The sequence below is a fragment of the Hyperolius riggenbachi genome, chromosome 4, assembly GCF_040937935.1.
Source record: "Hyperolius riggenbachi isolate aHypRig1 chromosome 4, aHypRig1.pri, whole genome shotgun sequence".
Lineage (NCBI taxonomy): Eukaryota > Metazoa > Chordata > Amphibia > Anura > Hyperoliidae > Hyperolius > Hyperolius riggenbachi.
The window spans coordinates 222,396,511-222,420,306 of NC_090649.1; the positions used below are offsets into that span (position 1 = coordinate 222,396,511).

The 23,796-nt window shown below is 46.8% G+C and overlaps 1 protein-coding gene across 1 annotated transcript in view; it reads right to left on the reverse strand.

Annotated features, from left to right (window-relative positions):
• The window catches only part of LOC137504757 (elongin-A-like), a 111,566-nt gene that overhangs the window by 73,037 nt on the left and 14,733 nt on the right, over positions 1-23,796 (reverse strand). Inside the window, exons 2-3 of the mRNA XM_068233342.1 lie at positions 3,720-3,776; positions 3,105-3,217 (exon numbers count right to left, since the gene is read on the reverse strand). Of these exons, the coding sequence (XP_068089443.1) occupies positions 3,105-3,217; positions 3,720-3,776 (170 nt within the window). The remainder of the gene's footprint in view (positions 1-3,104; positions 3,218-3,719; positions 3,777-23,796) is intronic.

Here is a 23,796-nt window from a genome sequence, read left to right on the forward strand (position 1 = left end):
CAGCAGGAGACCAGACTGCTAGACTCCATTGGAAGCAAAGAGAAAATAAAATGCTATATATGATTTTTAGCCTGTTTAAGGAATATCGTGTCCAGGACGGTTTATATCATTTAATTCATGGTGCTTTGATGGACATTTTGATACCAGTCTTGGGGGGTGAGGGATAAGCCACGACAAAGTATTTAACCTCTCAGGAACTAAACATAATATGGTAGCCACGACTGATGTCATAGGAATTGTCATATTCTGAAGAATATGAATCTGTCATCCGCACAAATATGGCATTTCCTGTTTTTCAATTACAGCATTTTATAAGTTTAATCCTAAATCTCTCTCCAAGGACTTGAACTGTGCTTGGGTTGTCAACCAGAGGTGTGGGCTTGGTCCCACCCCAAAACTAGCTTCCATAAAACCAGGATGCATACAAGGAGGGGCAGTCCTCCCGTGTGTACCATCACCTGATCCAGCCAGCCAGGGGATCATGCGGCTTACGGCCATTTGCCTGAACTGAAACAAAGGACATTTTCACCTGACCTTAACCAGTTCGGCCTTTCTGGACGAGCTTTCTCGTCCAGAAAGGCACTGCTGTGTTCCCTGCGTGGTGCGCGCGATCGGGCGCGCACCCGCCGCCCGCCGCTAGCCCCCCGATCAGTGAATGGGAATATAATTCCCATTCACCGATCTGACTTCCCCGCAGAAATACCGACGCTTTCTCTCCAGAGAGCGTGGTATTTCTGCCCCCCAGGAAACAACTCCTCTGAATTTTAGTTCCTGGATGCGACATAGTTCGCATCCAGGACTTTGCTCACTGTGGCCATCTTGTGGCCAAATAGTAAACTGCACCCACATACATTTTTAATAAAACAATTACATTATTTTACATTAGAAAATAGCAGTTTCCCTCCCACCCCAAAAATTACCCACATACATTTTTTTATTTAAAAAAAACAAAAAAAAATACAATAAAAAAAAACAAAAACAACATAAATAGTTACCCAAGGGTCTGAACTTTTTAAATATGCATGTCAAGAGAGTATGTTATTATATTATTTAAAATTATAAGCCTATAAATAGCGATGGACGCAAATTGAAAAAATGCACCTTTATTTCTAAATGAAATATCGGCACTATAAATTGTGATAGGGACATCGTTTAAACGGTGAAATAACCGCGACAGATAGGCAAACAAAATAAATGAGTTTTAATTACGGTAGCGTATATTAATTTCAAACTATAATGGCCAAAAACTGAGAAATAATGATTTTTTTTCATTTCTTTCTTAATCTTCCTGTTAAAATGGATTTAGAAAAAAATAATTCTTAGCAAAATGTACTACCCAAAGAAAGCCTAATTAGTGGCGGAAAAAACAAGATATAGATCAATTCATTGTGATAAGTAGCAATAAAGTTATAGGCGAATGAATGGGAGGTGAACGTTGCTCGGATGCATGAGATTTTCGGCACTGCGGCGCTGAACCGGTTAAGTATACATATTTTCTTCCCTTTTTAATTTTCATACTGCGCTATTATTGTCTCTATAATTGTTGATTTTAATGATTTTCTGTATATATTAATTATTTATATTGCATTTATAAAAAACGACTAAAAAAAGTCATTTGTTCAGCTACCCCTGCTATTCAGCCGCACAAACAGAATCCTAGCTTCTAAAGAGTCGCTACTACGGTTGATAGCTATGATAAAATAGTGTTTAACAATTTTATTTGCAGGTATTAGTATCAGTGTAGAGGTCTCCTACTCTTCTGTAGGAGTGGTGGCAGTTATACCCTGAAATAGTGTGTAATTTGTATTACTGTAACTCACAAGCTCCCTTCTGGCCTGTCTGCTGCCAAAATTCCAGCAGTTTCTGCACACAGTTTGCGACCACAGATTGCATGGTCTGTGTGCTGAAACCGATTGGAAGGCAATGTGCAGTCTGGCCACTAGGTGGCGTGACACCTTCTGCCACAATGAGGTCATCCTTCTGTCATTCAATGCAGCCTGTCTTGGGAAACACTGCCACCTCTTCCTGTTATCTAAAAACAAATGTAAGTTTATTGTATGGCTAGCTGCTCCCATGTGCTATTTCATGTTTGCATTCTGCGGTTATTTAGAGTTTAGTGATCTAGTGCATAATTTAGCATCTGTTTTGAATACAAGTTGGTGTATTTGCCTATAAGGTGCTCTGCAGGTCTCTGCTGGTAGTCATTTCAGATGCGGCCTGGTTTTAGGATGCGCTGGCTATTCTTCCCTGTTATCACAGATACATAGCTTGCTCTCTTTATTTTGGTTCCTCTGTTGGCATTATGTGAATAAAGCCTAGTTCACACTATACTGGATGGAAAATGAATCCGATGTATCAGTTTGTTATGCTAGCATCGGATTTTCATCTGTTGTTCCCACACGCTCTGTTTACCTGTTACTGTTACATTCCTCTGATGCTGCTGGCACCGTCACTCAGTCCACTGAACAGAAGAAGCACCAGTATAGAGAAGCAATGAAGATACCCATCGGTATTGCAACAGACCAGTTGGCATCCTCCAAACCAGGGAGGATTTGCATTGTTTTGTTTCAATCCAGTGGAAGCCTGATGCTTCTGATGGGGCTTACATATGTATACCCGTGCTTCTCCCATGCAGTGGACCAAGCAGTGGTGGCAGTTCCTTTCTGTTTTCCTGGAATGCAAGTGTTAAAAAAATAGATTAAATATGCAAATTAGCTTGTCAAACAGTGTGTAGAATTCAGTTCAGATTCCTGAAAAGTAAACAGGAACTAAAATTGTCATAATGGGATGTAATGCCTTCTGTGCATGAAGGGACACCAGTGAACATTAAGTGATAACTTTGATGGCATCTTTGAGTGTTCAAAGCTGGTTTCCTGGTGCCTCTGCATCTGTGGGAACTGGGGGTGGTGGAGTTGTATGAATACATATCTGTATATGCTCCCTGTATGTTGCCTATGAACATGGTCAGGTCCATGCATGTTCATTAATGGTTTCCCACTATAAAATGTTGACATGATTCATATTACCGGTAACCAATCTGCCTTTGTCCTCACAAATAAAGAATTACATCATGTGAAAAGAGATTATGAGAATTGAAAACTCACTGTTCATTTGCGTCAGGAACCAATTTCTTCCACTGATGAACAATAGATTTGGCAACGTCACCCACTTCACTATGCTTGCGGAAGCCATTTACTGTTTTGCCAACTCCAGTTTCCTTACATGGGTTTTAAATACAAGAAAAGTTTGTTTAGCATATTTTGAAAAATAAGGCATTTTAAGTGGTATGCTTTGAATGTCACTTCCTTCCCCCACCCAATTGTTTACAAAAGATTATAGGATACATTATGTTTGTATACTAGTTGTATCAATTGTGTGCCAATTTTAGTCAGTAAGAAAATATTCTGTCCACTAGTGGCCAACCACTGCAGGTCAAGCACCACAGCCATGAAGATGTGCCACCTTCGCTAATCAAGATCCATTATTGTTTACAGAAAAAGTACCTGTAAGTAGGCGTACATTGTTGCAGACAGTTTGAATTTTCTGTACTATCTGCTATAAAGGGCTAATTTCTAAATAAACAATGTTTTTCATATCCAATCGCAACCTATGTGCTTTGACAAATTATTTTTGTTCTACTGTCTTTTTTCATTGTAAAATTAAGCAATACGTGTCACTATAGACAATATAGCATAGACCGCTTTTCAAAGAATACTTACCACCAGAATTTCCAGTGTCACGTCAAGCTCTTGTAAAGTTTTGAGGGCTTTGGCAATCTGTGTAAAAGAGGAGACGAATTTTTTTTTTTTAAATTCCAAAACGTAACTTTTATTTTCGGTTTAAAGAACTACAGTAGGTCAATATGCAGTGGCCTAGCTACTGTACTAAGGGCCCCAGTGAAGTGAACCTGTGGTGAGAATAAACGGATGAGAAACAATTGTATCTATCCTCCTACTGCTAAAACAAAACCTCCAAACTTAAGTCCTGGGTGCAGTTGCAATCTCTGTATCTCCTCTCTGGCTACAGTACCAACAATATTAGCTAGGATTTCATTTTTTTCTAACAAGAAATATCCTGTAGATGGGTAGTTAGGCATAACAATAGTACAAAGTACAAATACATGAATCAGAGCAAAAGAATTAGAGACCTCATGTAAGCTTATAAAAGCTTCATATTCTATTCTAACACTGGTTTTGTCTCTTGAATGGGATGATAATTTACAATTTCATTTCTGATTTCGAGGTACAAATTTCCTAGCAATAAAGCAATCAGCCAGAGTGTCTTGAAATTCCAAATGTGGTCCAGTCCTGCGATTTTCAGCAATTTCCCTTGGCAAAATAAAAAACACAACTCCTGGCTTTGCACTGAATGATGAGTGAGTGAGTGAGTGAGTGAGTAGGTACATTGGTCATCAAGGATGAAAAGCTGTTACAACACAGCAAAGAATTAGGATTAGTATAAAATCAGTGACCAAACACTCCTGCTTTCCAGGTAAATCCATGTAAAGAGGAATAACCACACCAGAGCTCTGACAGAGGCTAGGTGCACACTTAGCAGAAACACAAGTGTTGCGGAAATGGAAGTCTATGGGCCTCAGGAAATGCATATGCGTTTGGTATGAGTGCGTTCTTAAAGACGCTGGTTTTGTTGCAGAATATGCAAAAATACACATAATGGAAGTCAATGGGAACTCAAGGGTATGCGTTTTCCATTACTTTTTTTGTTCTTACAAAAACCGGTTTTGTGCTGCATTTCTGCTTCCTGTTGTCTTCCTAATGATTAGCATAAAATGCAATTGAAAAATGCATTAAAAACGCATGTGCGAAACACAAACACGTAAAAAAGCATGCAAAACGATGGAAAATGCATCTGCGGAAAACGCTAACGCAAAGGCACTAAAAATGCAGCAAAAACGCACACAAAAAAAAACACGGCTACTGTGTATTATGCAATTTTATATGCACATTTATGTAGCTTAAACATGGACCAGTTAAGTTCCACAGGATGCTAAAGGCGATGAATTTACCACCTACCAGTTGCTCCCCTGCACTGGCTGGGTGCTTGGAAGTGCTCAGCACAGGCGTTTGACTGGAGTAATATCTGCGTCTAGTTAAAAATGGCGCCGGCCAAAAAATGGCGCCCCCTTCTGCCCGATATATGTTTAAAACGATATTTATCGTTTTAAAGGTTAAAATAGTGCAGACCTTTTGAACGAAATTTATCGTTTTAAAACTTTTTTTTTTGTCCTGCCTGAACGATATTTATCGTTTTAACCCCTGCTTTGCTGCCGTTTAGAAAATATCTGCCCGCCGGCTTTAATGTTTAATAGCAAAGCCCCCTTAAAAGCTAAAAACACCAAATTTGTAGGGAATGGTAAGAAGAAAATTGTGAACAAGAGGAAAACATTTTTTTTTTCAAAAAGACCTTATAGTTTTTGAGAAAATCGATTTTGAATATTCTTCTTCTGACCGTGGGAAAATTAAACGCCCGCCGACTTTAGCGGTTAATAGCAAAGCCCCTTTAAATGCCAGAAACACCAAATGTGTAGGGAATGTTAAGAAAAATAGTGGGAACACGAAGAAAAAAAAATTGTTCAAAAAGACCTTATAGTTTTTGAGAAAATCGATTTTAAATCTTCAAAGGAAATGTATCTATTTAAATCGTGTACTGACATTTCCGTGGAAACTTTTTCTGCCGACTTTAGCAGTTAATAGCAAAGTCCCCTTAAATCCTAGCAACACCAAATTTGCAGGATATGTTAAAAAGATACTGGGAAACAATATTTAAAAAAAAAATTGAAAAATTGTACTTTTTTTTTAAATTACATTTTTTGGGTTATGTTCAGAGTGTGGGAAAAGTTTTGAAAAAAATGACGTAGGGTCCCCCCTCCCGAGCCTCTGTAACCCCTTGTCTCCCATGCAGGCTGGGATAGCCAGAATGCGGAGCCCCGGCGGACTGGGGCTTCGCACCCTGAGCTATACCAGCCCGCATGGTCCATGGTATGAGGGGGCTTCGGGGGGGAGGGGCGGCCAAGCCTTCCCCTCCCCCCCCGGAGCCCTTGTCCAATCCATGGACAAGGGGCTCTTCCCCACCTCCGGTGCCCCAGGAGGAGGTGGGGGCGACGACTCCCTGGGGGGGGGTTCATGGTGGCATCTGGGAGTCCCCTTTAAGAAGGGGAACCCAGATGCCTGCCCCCCTCCCAGGAGAAATGAGTATAGGGGTGCAGGAGTACCCCTTACCCATTTCCATAAAGGGTTAAATGAAATAAAAACACAACCACGAGAAAAGTCCTTTAATGTTCTAAATTAACCAGAAATACTTACCTGTACCTTTAAGAAAAAAATCCCACGTCAATTAGGTCCCACGACAGTATCCTCTATCTTGCGACCTTCAGTTACATGTTGATTGAAGATCTCCGCCGCCCCGACGCCACACACGCCGCCTCCGCCGCACTGCTCTTAGCTATACTTAGTATAGCTAAGAGCAAAAAGCATCTTTAAATTTTAGCTCCAATGGTCCCCATTGGTTCCTTAGCAGACCAATGGGGATCAGGAGGATAAGGAACCAATGGGGAGCCTTGGAGCCAAAATTTAAAGATGCTTTTTGTTCTCAGCTATACTTAGTATAGCTGAGAGTTGCGTCTATGCATCTATATAGACGCATTAGCGCTAGCTGCCGCTGCCCTCCCTGCCTCCCCCCACCTGTCACCTTCACCCATGCTGGCACCCATGGGTGCATTGGGTGCCAGCTAGTGTTGGGCGAACATCTAGATGTTTGGGTTCGGGCCGAACAGGCCGAACATGGCCGCGATGTTCGGGTGTTCGACCCGAACTCCGAACATAATGGAAGTCAATGGGGACCCGAACTTTTGTGCTTTGTAAAGCCTCCTTACATGCTACATACCCCAAATTTACAGGGTATGTGCACCTTGGGAGTGGGTACAAGAGGAAAAAAAAAATTAGCAAAAAGAGCTTATAGTTTGAGAAAATTGATTGTAAAGTTTCAAAGGAAAAATTGTCTTTTAAATGCTGAAAATGTCATGTTTCTTTGCACAGGTAACATGGTTTTTACCGCCAGGCAGTCATAAATGTAATAAAGATAAGAGGTTCAATAAACAGGGACCGGTAACGCTAACCCAGCAGCAGCAGCAGCACACGTGATGGAACAGGAGGAGGCGCAGGAGGAGAAGGCCACGCTTGTTGAGACACAACAACCCAGGCCTTGCATGAGGACAAGAAGCGTGCGGATATAGCAGCAATGCTTTTTGCCGCCATGCAGTCATAAATGTAATAAAGAGAAGAGGTTCCATAAACAGGGACCGGTAACGCTAACCCAGCAGCAGCAGCAGCACAGAGCACACGTGACGGAACAGGAGGAGGCGCAGGAGGAGAAGGCCACGCTTTGAGACACAACAACCCAGGCCTTGCATGAGGACAAGAAGCGTGCGGATATAGCAGCAATGCTTTTTGCCGCCATGCAGTCATAAATGTAATAAAGAGAAGAGGTTCCATAAACAGGGACCGGTAACGCTAACCCAGCAGCAGCAGCAGCACAGAGCACACGTGACGGAACAGGAGGCGGCGCAGGAGGAGAAGGCCACGCTTTGAGACACAACAACCCAGGCCTTGCATGAGGACAAGAAGCGTGCGGATAGCATGCTTTTTACCGCCATGCAGTCATAAATGTAATAAAGATAAGAGGTTCAATAAACAGGGACCGGTAACGCTAACCCAGCAGCAGCAGCAGCACAGAGCACACGTGATGGAACAGGAGGAGGCGCAGGAGGAGAAGGCTACGCTTTGAGACACAACAACCCAGGCCTTGCATGAGGACAAGAAGCGTGCGGATATAGCAATGCTTTTTGCCGCCATGCAGTCATAAATGTAATACAGATGAGAGGTTTAATAAACAGGGACCGGTAACGCTAACCCAGCAGCAGCAGCAGCACAGAGCACACGTGATGGAACAGGAGGAGGCGCAGGAGGAGAAGGCCACGCTTTTTGAGACGCAACCCAGGCCTTGCATGAGGACAAAAAGCGTGCGGATATAGCAGCAATGCTTTTTGCCGCCATGCAGTCATAAATGTAATACAGATGAGAGGTTCAATAAACAGGGACCGGAAACGCTAAACCATCCCAGATGTTCATTGGTCATGTTACTTGGTTGGGGTCCTGGAGTGTTGCGTAGTCGTTTCCAATCCAGGATTGATTCATTTTAATTTGAGACAGACGGTCTGCATTTTCTGTGGAGAGGCGGATACGCCGATCTGTGACGATGCCTCCGGCAGCACTGAAACAGCGTTCCGACATAACGCTGGCTGCCGGGCAAGCCAGCACCTCTATTGCATACATTGCCAGGTCGTGCCAGGTGTCTAGCTTCGATACCCAATAGTTGAAGGGTGCAGATGGATTGTTAGACACAGCTACGCCATCTGACATGTAGTCCTTGACCATCTTCTCCAGGCGATCGGTGTTGGAGGTGGATCTGCACGCTTGCTGTTCTGTGGGCTGCTGCTGCATGGGTGTCAGAAAATTTTCCCACTCCAAGGACACTGCCGATACCATTCCCTTTTGGGCACTAGCTGCGGCTTGTGTTGTTTGCTGCCCTCCTGGTCGTCCTGGGTTTGCGGAAGTCAGTCTGTCGGCGTACAACTGGCTAGAGGAGGGGGAGGATGTCAATCTCCTCTCTAAAGTCTCCACAAGGGCCTGCTGGTATTCTTCCATTTTGACCTGTCTGACTCTTCAAGCAGTTTTGGAACATTGTGTTTGTACCGTGGATCCAGAAGGGTATATAAACCCAGTAATTGGTGTTGTCCCGAATGCGCACAATGCGTGGGTCGCGTTCAATGCAGTTTAGCATGAATTGAGCCATGTGTGCCAGAGTCCTACCAGAATCCTCATCATCCTCTTGTGAGCGTTGTGATAGTTGTTGTGATGCATCATAGTCGTCACCTTCTTCCTGGTCTGCTTCTGCTGACCATTCGCGCTGAATTGTGGAAGTCCAACGTGCACCGCTCTGGCTCTCGTCAGTGGTGGCAGGAAATTCCTGCTCCAACTCCAGCTGTTCCTCCTCCTCTTCTTCATCATGTGTCAGCTTAGCCAACCTTAAAGCGCGAATGAGATTACTCCCATTATCACACACAACCATGGCCGGTTTCAGGTCCAGCGGTGCCAGCCACAAATCCATCTGTTCCTTTATTCCCCTCCAAATTTCCTCCCCTGTGTGCTGCTTATCCCCAAGGCAGATCAGCTTCAGCAACGCTTGCTGACGCATGCCAACAGCTGTGCTGCACTGCTTCCACGATCCTACTGCTGCTGGTGCTTGGTTAGCGTTTCCGGATGAGGTACAGCTTTGAGATGCGTTGGAGGAGAAGGAGTCAGAGAGGTAGGTGCTGCTGTTATCCAGTGGGAGGGACGGCGGTGCAGGTGTTTGCGGTGTGGGCACTGGGCAACACCCGCGCCGTAGCAGGTGAGGATTCGCTGCCAAGCTCCACAAGGTTCACCCAGTGCGCGGTAAGGGAGATGTATCGACCCTGGACGAACGCACTCGTCCATGTGTCAGTGGTGAGGTGAACCTTGCAGGCAACGGCATTCTTCAAGCTTCGGGTTATTTTGCTGACCACGTGCTCATGCAACTCAGGCACTGCAGAGCGCGCAAAGTGGTAGCGGCTGGGAACCACGTAACGTGGTATGGCCACTGACATCATGCCCTTGAAGCTGTTTGTCTCCACCACTCGATATGGCAGCATTTCGCAGGCCAGAAGCTTGGCTATGCTGGCTCTTACTGCCACGGCCCGGGGGTCATTTGCTGGCAATTTCCTCTTGCGCTCAAACATCTCCGAGACAGACAACTGAACCGTAGGGCTGCACAACGAAGGGCTGTTGGTTGTTGTGTTTGATGAACACTGGGAGACCTCAAGAGCACTACTCCGGAAAGTGACAGTGTCAGCGTCATCTGATTTTTTGGAATGTTTTGAACCACGCAATGGCTGGGCTACTGCTGCTGCTGAGGCGGGTCTGGTGGTGAGTCTGGTGAACCCAAGGGAGGCAGTGTTGCTGGTGGTACCCTGTCCTGCCGCGTTTGCCCACAGAGTGGGATGTTTGGATAGCATGTGGCGGCTCATGCTGGTGGTGGAGAGGTTGTTAATACTTTTCCCCCTGCTCAGGCGGGTCTTGCACACCTTGCAAATCGCCATGGTAACATCCTCAGTGCAGTCTTCAAAGAAAGCCCAGACTTTGGAGCACCTGCCTTGCTGGCGATTTCTGTTTGCGCCTCTTTTGCCTCTCACTTGAACTTCCACGCTTGTGGTGCCTGAAATTGCGCGCCGCCTACCTTGTGGCACAAGGCGAACTCGTGCAGCAGTGGGTTCTTCAACAGACTCATCTGTGCTGCTGCTACGACGGCGATGTTCTCGTTCACAAACAAAATCTGGGTCTATGTCCACATTGTCCATACCCTCCTCTTCCATCTCCTCAAACTCGTCATATGACATTGTGGGGGGCCGCCGCCGTGGAGTACAGCTCCCCAGCACAACCGTCAGGGGAAACACCTCTTCCCTTGCCCCTCCCTCTTTCACCGGATTTCTTCCTCATTTCACTTATCCTTACAGTACACGCTGACTGGCAGCAGTACAGTGGCAGTACAGAAATGCTATACAGTGGTGGGTGAGCGGTGTACCACTATTGCCAGCAGCGACACAGAGCACAATGCTATACAGTGGCGGGTGAGCGGTGTACTACTGTTCCCAGCAGACAAAGAGTGGCAGTAAACACAATGCTATATAGTGTGGCTGAGCCGTGTACACAGAGTGGCAGTAAACACAATGCTATATAGTCTGCTATATAGTCACCCCGAACGGGGTGATGTTCTGCAGCACCCGAACAGTGGCGAACACTGTTCGCCCAACACTACTGGGAACGCAGATTTTAGTACCTAAACACACGATACAACATGTTTTCCGGGGTCGGACTCTGAGGCACATACAGATGGTCCCGATCATCATCCTCATCATACAACTCTTCTCCTGAGTCTGACCCACCCACCACCTCTGCCACCCCAACATCCCCAGACACAGACCCCTCATCGTCCTCAACATTAACTTGGGATGCTGGCCTGAGCCCGACCTCCTCCTCCACATCAGGCCCCATCATCTCCTCAATGGCAGCCCTCATTAATCGCTCTGGCGCCGGACCGATGGACACAACGTTCTTCTCCGGGGAGGGCTGCTGCTGACCACTGGCTGCTGGGGTGGATGTTATGGCTTGCGTGGGGCGTTGGCTGTTGCTGTTGTTGGGAGTGCTGCTCACAGCGGAGGTCTCTGAGGAACTCATGGTGAGCTCATATAGTGGTTGACGGTGAGTGGAGTATTACTGATCCCAGCAATATACACACTGACTGGCAGAGTACGCAATGCTATATAGTCTGGCTGAGCCGTGTACACAGAGTGGCAGTGAACAATGCTATATAGTCTGGCTGAGCGGTGTACACAGAGTGGCAGTACACACAATGCTATATAGTCTGGCTGAGCCATGTACACAGAGTGGCAGTAAACAATGCTATATAGTCTGTCTGAGCGGTGTACACAGAGTGTCAGTAAACAATGGTATATAGTCTGGCTGAGCGGTGTACACAGAGTGTCAGTAAACAACGGTATATAGTCTGGCTGAGCGGTGTACACAGAGTGGCAGTAAACACAATGCTATATATAGCGTGGCTGAGCGAGGTGCACAGTGGCAGTACACACAATGCTATATAGCCAGGCTAAGCCGTGTACACAGAGTGTCAGAAAACACAATGCTATATATAGCGTGGCTGAGCGAGGTGCACAGTGGCAGTACACACAATGCTATCTAGTCAGGCTAAGCCGTGTACACAGAGTGTCAGAAAACACAATGCTATATATAGCGTGGCTGAGCGAGGTGCACAGTGGCAGTACACACAATGCAATATAGTCAGGCTGAGCGGTGTACACAGAGTGTCAGTAAACAATGGTATATAGTCTGGCTGAGCGGTGTACACAGAGTGTCAGTAAACAACGGTATATAGTCTGGCTGAGCGGTGTACACAGAGTGGCAGTAAACAACGGTATATAGTCTGGCTGAGCGGTGTACACAGAGTGGCAGTAAACACAATGCTATATATAGCGTGGCTGAGCGAGGTGCACAGTGGCAGTACACACAATGCTATATAGTCAGGCTGAGCGGTGTACACAGAGTGTCAGTAAACAATGCTATATAGTCTGGCTGAGCGGTGTACACAGAGTGTCAGTAAACAACGGTATATAGTCTGGCTGAGCGGTGTACACAGAGTGGCAGTAAACAACGGTACATAGTCTGGCTGAGCGGTGTACACAGAGTGGCAGTAAACAACGGTATATAGTCTGGCTGAGTGGTGTACACAGAGTGGCAGTAAACACAATGCTATATATAGCGTGGCTGAGCGAGGTGCACAGTGGCAGTACACACAATGCTATCTAGTCAGGCTAAGCCGTGTACACAGAGTGTCAGAAAACACAATGCTATATATAGCGTGGCTGAGCGAGGTGCACAGTGGCAGTACACACAATGCAATATAGTCAGGCTGAGCGGTGTACACAGAGTGTCAGTAAACAATGGTATATAGTCTGGCTGAGCGGTGTACACAGAGTGTCAGTAAACAACGGTATATAGTCTGGCTGAGCGGTGTACACAGAGTGTCAGTAAACAACGGTATATAGTCTGGCTGAGCGGTGTACACAGAGTGGCAGTAAACACAATGCTATATATAGCGTGGCTGAGCGAGGTGCACAGTGGCAGTACACACAATGCTATATAGTCAGGCTGAGCGGTGTACACAGAGTGTCAGTAAACAATGCTATATAGTCTGGCTGAGCGGTGTACACAGAGTGTCAGTAAACAACGGTATATAGTCTGGCTGAGCAGTGTACACAGAGTGGCAGTAAACACAATGCTATATATAGCGTGGCTGAGCGAGGTGCACAGTGGCAGTACACACAATGCTATATAGTCAGGCTGAGCGGTGTACACAGAGTGTCAGAAAACACAATGCTATATATAGCATGGCTGAGCGAGGTACACAGTGGCAGTACACACAATGCTATATTAGTCAGGCTAAGCCGTGTACACAGAGTGTCAGAAAACACAATGCTATATATAGCGTGGCTGAGCGAGGTGCACAGTGGCAGTACACACAATGCTATATAGCCAGGCTAAGCCGTGTACACAGAGTGTCAGAAAACACAATGCTATATATAGCGTGGCTGGGCAAGGTGCACAGTGGCAGTACACACAATGCAATATAGTCAGGCTGAGCGGTGTACACAGAGTGTCAGTAAACAACGGTATATAGTCTGGCTGAGCGGTGTACACAGAGTGTCAGTAAACAACGGTATATAGTCTGGCTGAGCGGTGTACACAGAGTGGCAGTAAACAACGGTATATAGTCTGGCTGAGCGGTGTACACAGAGTGGCAGTAAACACAATGCTATATATAGCGTGGCTGAGCGAGGTGCACAGTGGCAGTACACACAATGCTATATAGTCAGGCTGAGCGGTGTACACAGAGTGTCAGTAAACAATGCTATATAGTCTGGCTGAGCGGTGTACACAGAGTGTCAGTAAACAACGGTATATAGTCTGGCTGAGCGGTGTACACAGAGTGGCAGTAAACAACGGTATATAGTCTGGCTGAGCGGTGTACACAGAGTGGCAGTAAACAACGGTATATAGTCTGGCTGAGCGGTGTACACAGAGTGGCAGTAAACACAATGCTATATATAGCGTGGCTGAGCGAGGTGCACAGTGGCAGTACACACAATGCTATATAGTCAGGCTGAGCGGTGTACACAGAGTGTCAGTAAACAATGCTATATAGTCTGGCTGAGCGGTGTACACAGAGTGTCAGTAAACAACGGTATATAGTCTGGCTGAGCGGTGTACACAGAGTGGCAGTAAACAACGGTATATAGTCTGGCTGAGCGGTGTACACAGAGTGGCAGTAAACAACGGTATATAGTCTGGCTGAGCAGTGTACACAGAGTGGCAGTAAACACAATGCTATATATAGCGTGGCTGAGCGAGGTGCACAGTGGCAGTACACACAATGCTATATAGTCAGGCTGAGCGGTGTACACAGAGTGTCAGAAAACACAATGCTATATATAGCGTGGCTGAGCGAGGTACACAGTGGCAGTAAACAATGCTATATATAGTGTGGCTGAGCGAGCGGTGTACTAGTGTTCCCAGCAGCGACACACAATGACTGGGGGGGACCCTGGCTAGCGTGGCTGGAGAGCGAACTACCCTGCCTGCCTACCCAAAGCTAAACCCACAGAGAAATGGCGGAGATATGACGTGGTTCGTGTATTTATTTACCCGAACCACGTGACCGTTCGGCCAATCAGAGCGCGTTCGGGCCCGAACCACGTGACCCGTTCGGCCAATCACAGCGCTAGCCGAACGTTCGGGGAACGTTCGGCCATGCGCTCTTAGTTCGGCCATGTGGCCGAACGGTTTGGCCGAGCACCATCAGGTGTTCGGCCGAACTCGAACATCACCCGAACAGGGTGATGTTCTGCAGAACCCGAACAGTGGCGAACACTGTTCGCCCAACACTAGTGCCAGCATGGGTGAGGGTGACAGGTGGGGGGAGGCAGGGAGGGCAGCGGCAGCTAGCACTAATGCGTCTGTATAGACGCAACTCTCAGCTATACTTAGTATAGCTGAGAGCAGTGCGGCGGAGGCGGCGTGTGTGGCGTCGGGGCGGCGGAGATCTTCAACCAACATGTATCAGAAGATCGCAAGATAGAGGATACTGTCGCGGGACCCGATTGGCGTGGGATTTTTTTCTTAAAGGTACAGGTAAGTATTTCTGGTTAATTTAGAACATTAAAGGACTTTTCTCGTTGTTGCGTTTTTATTTCATTTAACCCTTTGTGGAAATGGGTAAGGGGTACTTTGTACCCCTATACTCATTTCTCCTGGGAGGGGGGTGGGCATCTGGGGGTCCCCTTCTTAAAGGGGACTCCCAGATGCCACCATGAACCCCCCCCCCAGGGAGTCATCGCCCCCGCCTCCACCTGGGGCAAGGGAGGTGGGGAAGAGCCCCTTGTCCATGGATTGGACAAGGGGCTCCGGGGGGGGGGGGGGGGGAGGCTTGGCCGCCCCTCCCCCCAGAGCCCCCCCATACCATGGACCATGCGGGCTGGTATAGCTCAGGGTGCGAAGCCCCAGTCCGCCGGGGCTCCGCATTCTGGCTATCCCAGCCTGCATGGGGGACAAGGGGTTACAGAGGCTCGGGAGGGGGGACCCCACGTAATTTTTTTTTGAATTTGCTATCAATTTTTTTTTTTAATGTTCAGAGTGGGGGAAATAAATTTAAAAAAAAAAACGACGTGGGGTCCCCCTCCCGAGCCTCTGTAACCCCTTGTCTCCCATGCAGGCTGGGATAGCCAGAATGCGGAGCCCCAGCCGACTGGGGCTTCGCACCCTGAGCTATACCAACCCGCATTGTCCATGGTATGGGGGGGCTTCGGGGGGGAGGGGCGGCCAAGCCTTCCCCTCCCCCCCGGAGCCCTTGTCCAATCCATGGACAAGGGGCTCTTCTCCACCTCCGATGGGCGGTGGAAATTGGAGGCCGCGATTTCCTGGGGGGGGGTTCATGGTGGCATCTGGGAGTCCCCTTTAAAAAGGGGTCCCCCAGATGCCCACCCCCCCCTCCCAGGAGAAAAGAGTATAGGGGTACTTGTACCCCTTACCCATTTCCTTTAAGAGAGTTAAAAGTAAATAAACACACAAACACTTAGAAAAAGTATTTTAATTGAACAAAAAACATAACCACGAAAAAAGTCCTTTAATATTCTTAATTAACCATTAATACTTACCTGTCCCTTTAAATAAATGATCCCTCGCAATAGCCTCGGAAATGTTCTATCAGTTACAATGTAACAAAGTTATTACAATGTAACAACTTTGTTACATTGTAACTACGCCGCACCCGGCGTCACTCGCCGCTCAGCCGCCGCATACACGCGTCCTGCAAGGACCCGACAGAGCTCTGAGCTATATAGCTCAGAGCTCTCTAAGCATCTTTGAATTTGGGCTCCAAGGAGCCCCATTGGTCCTTAGCAGACCAATGGGGCTCCTTCAAATCAGAAGGAACCCCATTGGTCTGCTAAGGACCAATGGGGCTCCTTGGAGCCCAAATTCAAAGATGCTTAGAGAGCTCTGAGCTATATAGCTCAGAGCTCTGTCGGGTCCGTGCAGGACGCTAAGTCCCCGCCGGCTCCCGCTGCCCTCCCCGCCCCTCCCACATGTCACCCACATGTCACCCACATGTGGGTGACAGATGTGGGCGGGGTGGACAGCGGGAGAGGGCGGGGACTTAGCGTCCTGCAAGGACGCGTAAGTGTATGCGGCGGCTGAGCGGCGAGTGACGTCGGGTGCGGCGTAGTTACAATGTAACAAAGTTGTTACATTGTAATAACTTTGTTACATTGTAACTGATAGAACATTTCCGAGGCTATTGCGAGGGATCATTTATTTAAAGGGACAGGTAAGTATTAATGGTTAATTAAGAATATTAAAGGACTTTTTTCGTGGTTATGTTTTTTGTTCAATTAAAATACTTTTTCTAAGTGTTTGTGTGTTTATTTACTTTTAACTCTCTTAAAGGAAATGGGTAAGGGGTACAAGTACCCCTATACTCATTTCTCCTGGGAGGGGGGGGGGTGGGCATCTGGGGGACCCCTTTTTAAAGGGGACTCCCAGATGCCACCATGAACCCCCCCCCCAGGAAATCGCGGCCTCAACCTCCACCGCCCATCGGAGGTGGAGAAGAGCCCCTTGTCCATGGATTGGACAAGGGCTCCGGGGGGGGGGGGGGGGAGGGGAAGGCTTGGCCGCCTCTCCCCCCCGAAGCCCCCCCATACCATGGACCATGCGGGTTGGTATAGCTCAGGGTGCGAAGCCCCAGTCGGCCCGGGCTCCGCATTCTGGCTATCCCAGCCTGCATGGGAGACAAGGTCGTTACAGAGGCTCGGGAGGGGGGACCCCACGTCTTTTTTTTTTTTAATTTATTTCCCCCACTCTGAACATAAAAAAAAAAAAAAAAAATTGATAGCAAATTCAAAAAAAAAAAAAAAATGACGTGGGGTCCCCCCTCCCGAGCCTCTGTAACCCCTTGTCCCCCATGCAGGCTGGGATAGCCAGAATGCGGAGCCCCGGACTGGGGCTTCGCACCCTGAGCTATACCAGCCCGCATGGTCCATGGTATGGGGGGGCTCTGGGGGGAGGGGCGGCCAAGCCTCCCCCTCCCCCCGGAGCCCCTTGTCCAATCCATGGACAAGGGGCTCTTCTCCGCCTCCCTTGCCCCAGGTGGAGGCGGGGGCGACGACTCCCTGGGGGGGGGGGGGTTCATAGTGGCATCTGGGAGTCCCCTTTAAGAAGGGGACCCCCAGATGCCCACCCCCCTCCCAGGAGAAATGAGTATAGGGGTACAAAGTACCCCTTACCCATTTCCACAAAGGGTTAAATGAAATAAAAACGCAACAACGAGAAAAGTCCTTTAATGTTCTAAATTAACCAGAAATACTTACCTGTACCTTTAAGAAAAAAATCCCACGCCAATCAGGTCCCACGACAGTATCCTCTATCTTGCGATCTTCTGATACATGTTGATTGAAGATCTCCGACGCCCCGACGCCACACACGCCGCCTCCGCCGCACTGCTCTCAGCTATACTAAGTATAGCTGAGAGTTGCGTCTATGCGTCTATACAGACGCATTAGCGCTAGCTGCTGCTGCCCTCCCTGCCTCCCCCCACCTGTCACCCTCACCCATGCTGGCACCCAATGCACCCATGGGTGCCAGCATGGGTGAGGGTGACAGGTGGGGGGAGGCAAGGAACCAATGGGGACCATTGGAGCTAAAATTTAAAGATGCTTTTTGCTCTTAGCTATACTAAGTATAGCTAAGAGCAGTGCGGCGGAGGCGGCGTGTGTGGCGTCGGGGCGGCGGAGATCTTCAATCAACATGTAACTGAAGGTCGCAAGATGGAGGATACTGTCGTGGGACCTAATTGACGTGGGATTTTTTTCTTAAGGGTACAGGTAAGTATTTCTGGTTAATTTAGAACATTAAAGGACTTTTCTCGTGGTTGTGTTTTTATTTCATTTAACCCTTTATGGAAATGGGTAAGGGGTACTCCTGCACCCCTATACTCATTTCTCCTGGGAGGGGGGCAGGCATCTGGGTTCCCCTTCTTAAAGGGGACTCCCAGATGCCACCATGAACCCCCCCCCCAGGGAGTCGTCGCCCCCACCTCCTCCTGGGGCACCGGAGGTGGGGAAGAGCCCCTTGTCCATGGATTGGACAAGGGCTCCGGGGGGGAGGGGAAGGCTTGGCCGCCCCTCCCCCCCGAAGCCCCCCCATACCATGGTCCATGCGGGCTGGTATAGCTCAGGGTGCGAAGCCCCAGTCGGCCGGGGCTCCGCATTCTGGCTATCCCAGCCTGCATGGGAGACAAGGGGTTACAGAGGCTCGGGAGGGGGGACCCCACGTCTTTTTTCAAAACTTTTCCCACACTCTGAACATAACCCAAAAAAATTAATTAAAAAAAAAAATAAATAAAATTTTTCAATTTTTTTTTTAAAATATTGTTTCCCAGTATCTTTTTAACATATCCTGAAAATTTGGTGTTGCTAGGATTTAAGGGGACTTTGCTATTAACTGCTAAAGTCGGCGGAAAAAGTTTCCACGGAAAATGTCAGTACGCGATTTAAATAGATACATTTCCTTTGAAGATTTAAAATCGATTTTCTCAAAAACTATAAGGTCTTTTTGAACAATTTTTTTTTCTTCGTGTTCCCACTATTTTTCTTAACATTCCCTACACATTTGGTGTTTCTGGCATTTAAAGGGGCTTTGCTATTAACCGCTAAAGTCGGCGGGCGTTTAATTTTCCCACGGTCAGAAGAAGAATATTCAAAATCGATTTTCTCAAAAACTATAAGGTCTTTTTGAAAAAAAAATTTTTCCTTTTGTTCACAATTTTCTTCTTAACATTTCCTGCAATTTCCTGGTGTTTTTAGCTTTTAAGGGGGCTTTGCTATTAAACATTAAAGCCGGCGGGCAGATATTTTCCAAACGGCAGCAAAGCAGGGGTTAAAACGATAAATATCGTTTGGGAGCAATACAAATATAAATATAAACGATAAATATCGTTTTTAATGCCGGCACCATTTTTTAGCTGTCAAAAACGAAAAATAACTAGTGATAATGGTTCTCTATGGGGCGCCGTTTTTTAACTACGATAACTGGCGCCATTTTTAACGGACCCCGTAATATCTGATCACGGTCATGTTCAAACATGACACATCCCAAGTAATACGTCAAAATACCGAGCAGTGTGTCAAAGGACGGCACACAAGTCCTTATAAATTCCGCTTTCCAGCTGCATAGAACTGCAGCGGAGAGGCGCTTCTTCCCAGAAGCCAGGAGACTAAACTGCTTGACGAGCATCCAGTTCAGCCGTCCATGGAATATGGACCTTAGTTACGCCAAGGTAGCAAGTCATTGAGGGCCTGTTCAGACTATCTGCGTATGAAGAATGCGTTTAAAATCAAAGAAACGCAAGTTGAAAAACGCATGCGTTTTTCTTGCGTTCTAATGCGTATTCTATTGCGTTTTGCACACACACGTGACCCAGGGGAAAAAAAGAATTATGGGAACCGCAGAGGAAAACGGATGCTAAAAACGCAATAGTACGCGTTTTTGATCCGCGTCCATAGACTTTCATTGCGTCCGTTTCTATGCGTGACGCACAGAACTGCATGCAGCATGCTCTATCTAGAGGCTCCCTTTGCTGTATCTACCTATTCATTTGGCACATTTTTATTGGCCTGATGAAGCGGGCTCAGACCCGCTAAACGCGTTGCCTGTGCTAAATAAAAAATCTTTTGTGATATACAAGGATTTCGTCATTGAGGTAAGCCACCTCATACTTTCATTTTTAAGCTGTTTTTAGACGCTTTTATTCAACTAGGGCGCCTCTTTTACTTCTATTGTGCTTAGTTTACCCCCACACATAGTGTCTGAGGGGTGGCGACAGACCACGTGTGGTTTTTACCACAGTGGACGGCTGTCCCTATTTTTTCTAAGGAGAGCGACCACATCCAGGTCCTGGCTGGGACTACCCCGAGTGGAGTCGGGTTTATGGTCTCCACCTGCTTCATATGGTCGGTTGCCCTCTGCAACCCCCCTTTCTGAGTAGTAATTTTTCAATTGAATTATCCATTTTTACATCGACATACTGCACTATTGTGCTCCCGTTTTTGACGCCTATCCACAGGGTGCCGAGACACCCCCACTGCATTATATTTCTTAAACCAGTAATTATGCAGCATTTTATCCAAAATAAACAATACACAAATTATTTTATTTATTGTATTTATAAAGTGCAAACATATTACGCACAAATACATTAGGCAGTGTGTCATCCATAAAAAAAGGCAATTAGTGTCACTACAAAACCAAAATTAGGCAGAGTCCCTACTAAAATCCCCAAACAAATACCAGTAAGCATAGACCCCCCCCCCCCAAAAAAAAAAAAAAAATGAATCCCAAACATAAGTAAGCAAAGATCCTCCTTAAATCCTGAAACATAGTAAGGCAAAGTATACACTTATTTCCCCAAACATAATTAAGACAACCCTATCCCTATACAACCTCAAACATGAAGACCCAAGTATAATTATGCATAGTCTCCCCTCCCCCCCCCAAAAAAAAAAACAAAAAACAAAAAAAAACACAAACATAACAGCGTCCACTTAAGTGTCCTCCACCCCCAATCTACAAATAGAAAATTAGGTATAGCTTTGTGCATAGTTTCTAACATAATGCAGAGAGCTCACTATTTATTTATTATTTTTTTTTTGGCATAGTCCCCTCCCCCAATGATAATTAGGCATAGTATCACTCTGCATCACCCAAGACTGTCACATAATAGACCGTGTGTGGGTGATCCCTCCAATGCCATTTTGCTTCCAACCCATATAGAAGAATGGGGGTACCACTGCTAACCCTCAGGGGACCACTTTCAGAGGGAGCCACTGCTAACACTCAGGAGACCACTCTCAGAAAGAAACACTGCTAACATTCAGGGGACCACTTTCATAGGGGACCATTGCTTACATTCAGGGAACCACTACCACCATTCAGCGGATCACCTTCATAGGGAACCACTAACACTGAAGGGGACCACTGCTAACACTGAAGGGGACCACTGCAGTGCTAACACTGAAGGGGACCACTGCTAACACTGAAGGGGACCACTGCAGTGCTAACACTGAAGGGGACCACTGCTAACACTGAAGGGGACCACTGCAGTGCTAACACTGAAGGGGACCACTGCAGTGCTAACACTGAAGGGGACCACTGCAGTGCTAACACTGAAGGGGACCACTGCTAACACTGAAGGGGACCACTGCTAACACTGAAGGGGACCACTGCTAACACTGAAGGGGACCACTGCTAACACTGAAGGGGACCACTGCTAACACTGAAGGGGACCACTTTCATAGGGGACCATTGCTTACATTCAGGGGACCACTTTCAGAGAGAAACACTGCTAACATTAAGGGGACCACTGCTTACATTCAGGGAATCACTGCTACCATTCAGGGGATCACCTTCATAGGGAACCACTACCATTCAGGGGACCACTGCTACCATTCAGGAGACCACTTTGTAGAACACATCTGCAACACCTAACAGCTGGACCACATTTCATACAGTTGAGTTCTGAAGAGAGATTGGAAATGTGCAAAAACAGCAGATAAGAAAGAAAGAAAGAAAGAAAGAAAGAAAGAAAGAAAGACTTGGACAGCCATGTATGGGAAGGGCCTCTTGTTCTCTAGGACAGGGCTTTTCAACCTGTGGTACGCGTACCACCAGTGTACTTTGCTGTCGGCCAGGTGGTACATTCCAAGTTTGTCTGCTACTTAATTGCCCAGCTGCCGCTTGTCCTGGTCCCGTCCTGCCTCCACAAAGTTTGATTACCCCTCACTCGCTCCTCTGCCTCCCCACCAATGCCTCCTGCTATTTCCCTACCATATGCCCCCCCTTTCTTAAAGTGTACCTGTAAGAAAAAAGTGCCCCGGGAGGAGGAAGCCTCTTGATCCTAAAGAGGCTTCCCCCTTCCTCCTCAGTAGAGGGGATCCAGCGCTGGAACCCCTCGAAAATCTCCTTGTTGGTGTGAGTGTATGCGTGGTAGCGGCTCTCCGCTCGGGCTCCTCTGGAAACAGCCGAGCCTGATCTGGTCAGATCTATTGTGCTGGCACACTGGTGGTACTTCAAATTTTTCAGGTGATAAAAGTGGTACAATGAGTGAAAACATTGAAAAGCCCTGCTCTAGGAAGCTTGGAATGGCTGAGTGTACAGTGAGCTCAGTAGCTATGTATGGGAATGCCAAAGGATATAGACAGCTCAGTTTACTTTGAGCTATAAATGGGCAATGCAAATGCCATCAGCTAGATGGGTAAAAACAGGCTGACCTCACAAACCTGAATCTGAAGCAACTAAACTGGACGGTGGCAGATGTCCTCTTCCCTTTTGCCATGGCTTCTTTTTTCTCAGTGTATTAGCAATGTTAGAAGCTATACAAAGACATTGAGCTCATAGGCAGCAGCGTGAGGAAAAATATGCAATTACTATACCTACGCTTTTCTCTTCAGCCTGACATATATACTGCTGAATTTATCACAGAGAGCTAGAGAAATAGTTATGTATGCAGTCCTAAGGACTACAATATATTACTTTAAAGTAGATCTGTCGCCTCACCCACTGAGGATGTCTGCTGTTCTCATTACCGTACACCCTTTTTATACATTCACTGGCTGCCAGCATCTGCTTGTCAAGTCATACCAGGAAGATTGCAATGTTCTAAGCCACACTGAGGAGACTTCATTTGCATTAATGACATTGAGAACTTTATTGCCATTTTTAATTACCGAAACATCTTGGAAAGTTTTCAGAATTGCTTAGAAACACCTCTAAATCAGAAGCACTGAATGGAACATAATCCAATAACCTGCAGAGCATTGACTGCCTATTACAATCAGGCTTATGACATACATTATAGAACTTTTACTGCTTAGGCTTTAGCGTTTAAGCAAAATCATTTTGTAAAGCAAAATCTAGTACAGAGGGCCAGCCTTAGGTTTCACAAGGCCCTGCTTCCCCAACTTTGGATGTCTCTGTTACACACTCTCTTAGCAGAAGATAGCCAAAAATTACAATGACGCTACCAAGAACACTGTTCTCAGAAGTGGAAGTTGCTAGGTAGCCAGTTATGTCCCTAGACACTTGTATTAGGTAATCATAAATTTCCCTCAAATAGTATTAGGCAGCCAGCTGTGCCCCCAATAGTATTAGGCAGCCAGCTGTGCCCCCAATAGTATTAGGCAGCCAGCTGTGCCCCCAATAGTATTAGGCAGCCAGATGTGCCCCCAATAGTATTAGGCAGCCAGCTGTGCCTCCAATAGTATTAGGCAGCCAGATGTGCCACCAATAGTATTAGGCAGCCAGATGTGCCACCAATAGTATTAGGCAGCCAGATGTGCCCCCAGTATTAGGTAGTCCCTCACAGTACAAGTAGCCAAATGTGCCTGAATGATTAGGAAACCCCCAGTATAGGTAGCAAGATATGCTCCAGTATTAGGTAGCCAGATGTTCCCCAATATTAGGTAGCCCCCTCATTAAAGATGACAGGTGTGCCCCCAGTATTAAAGAGAACACAAGA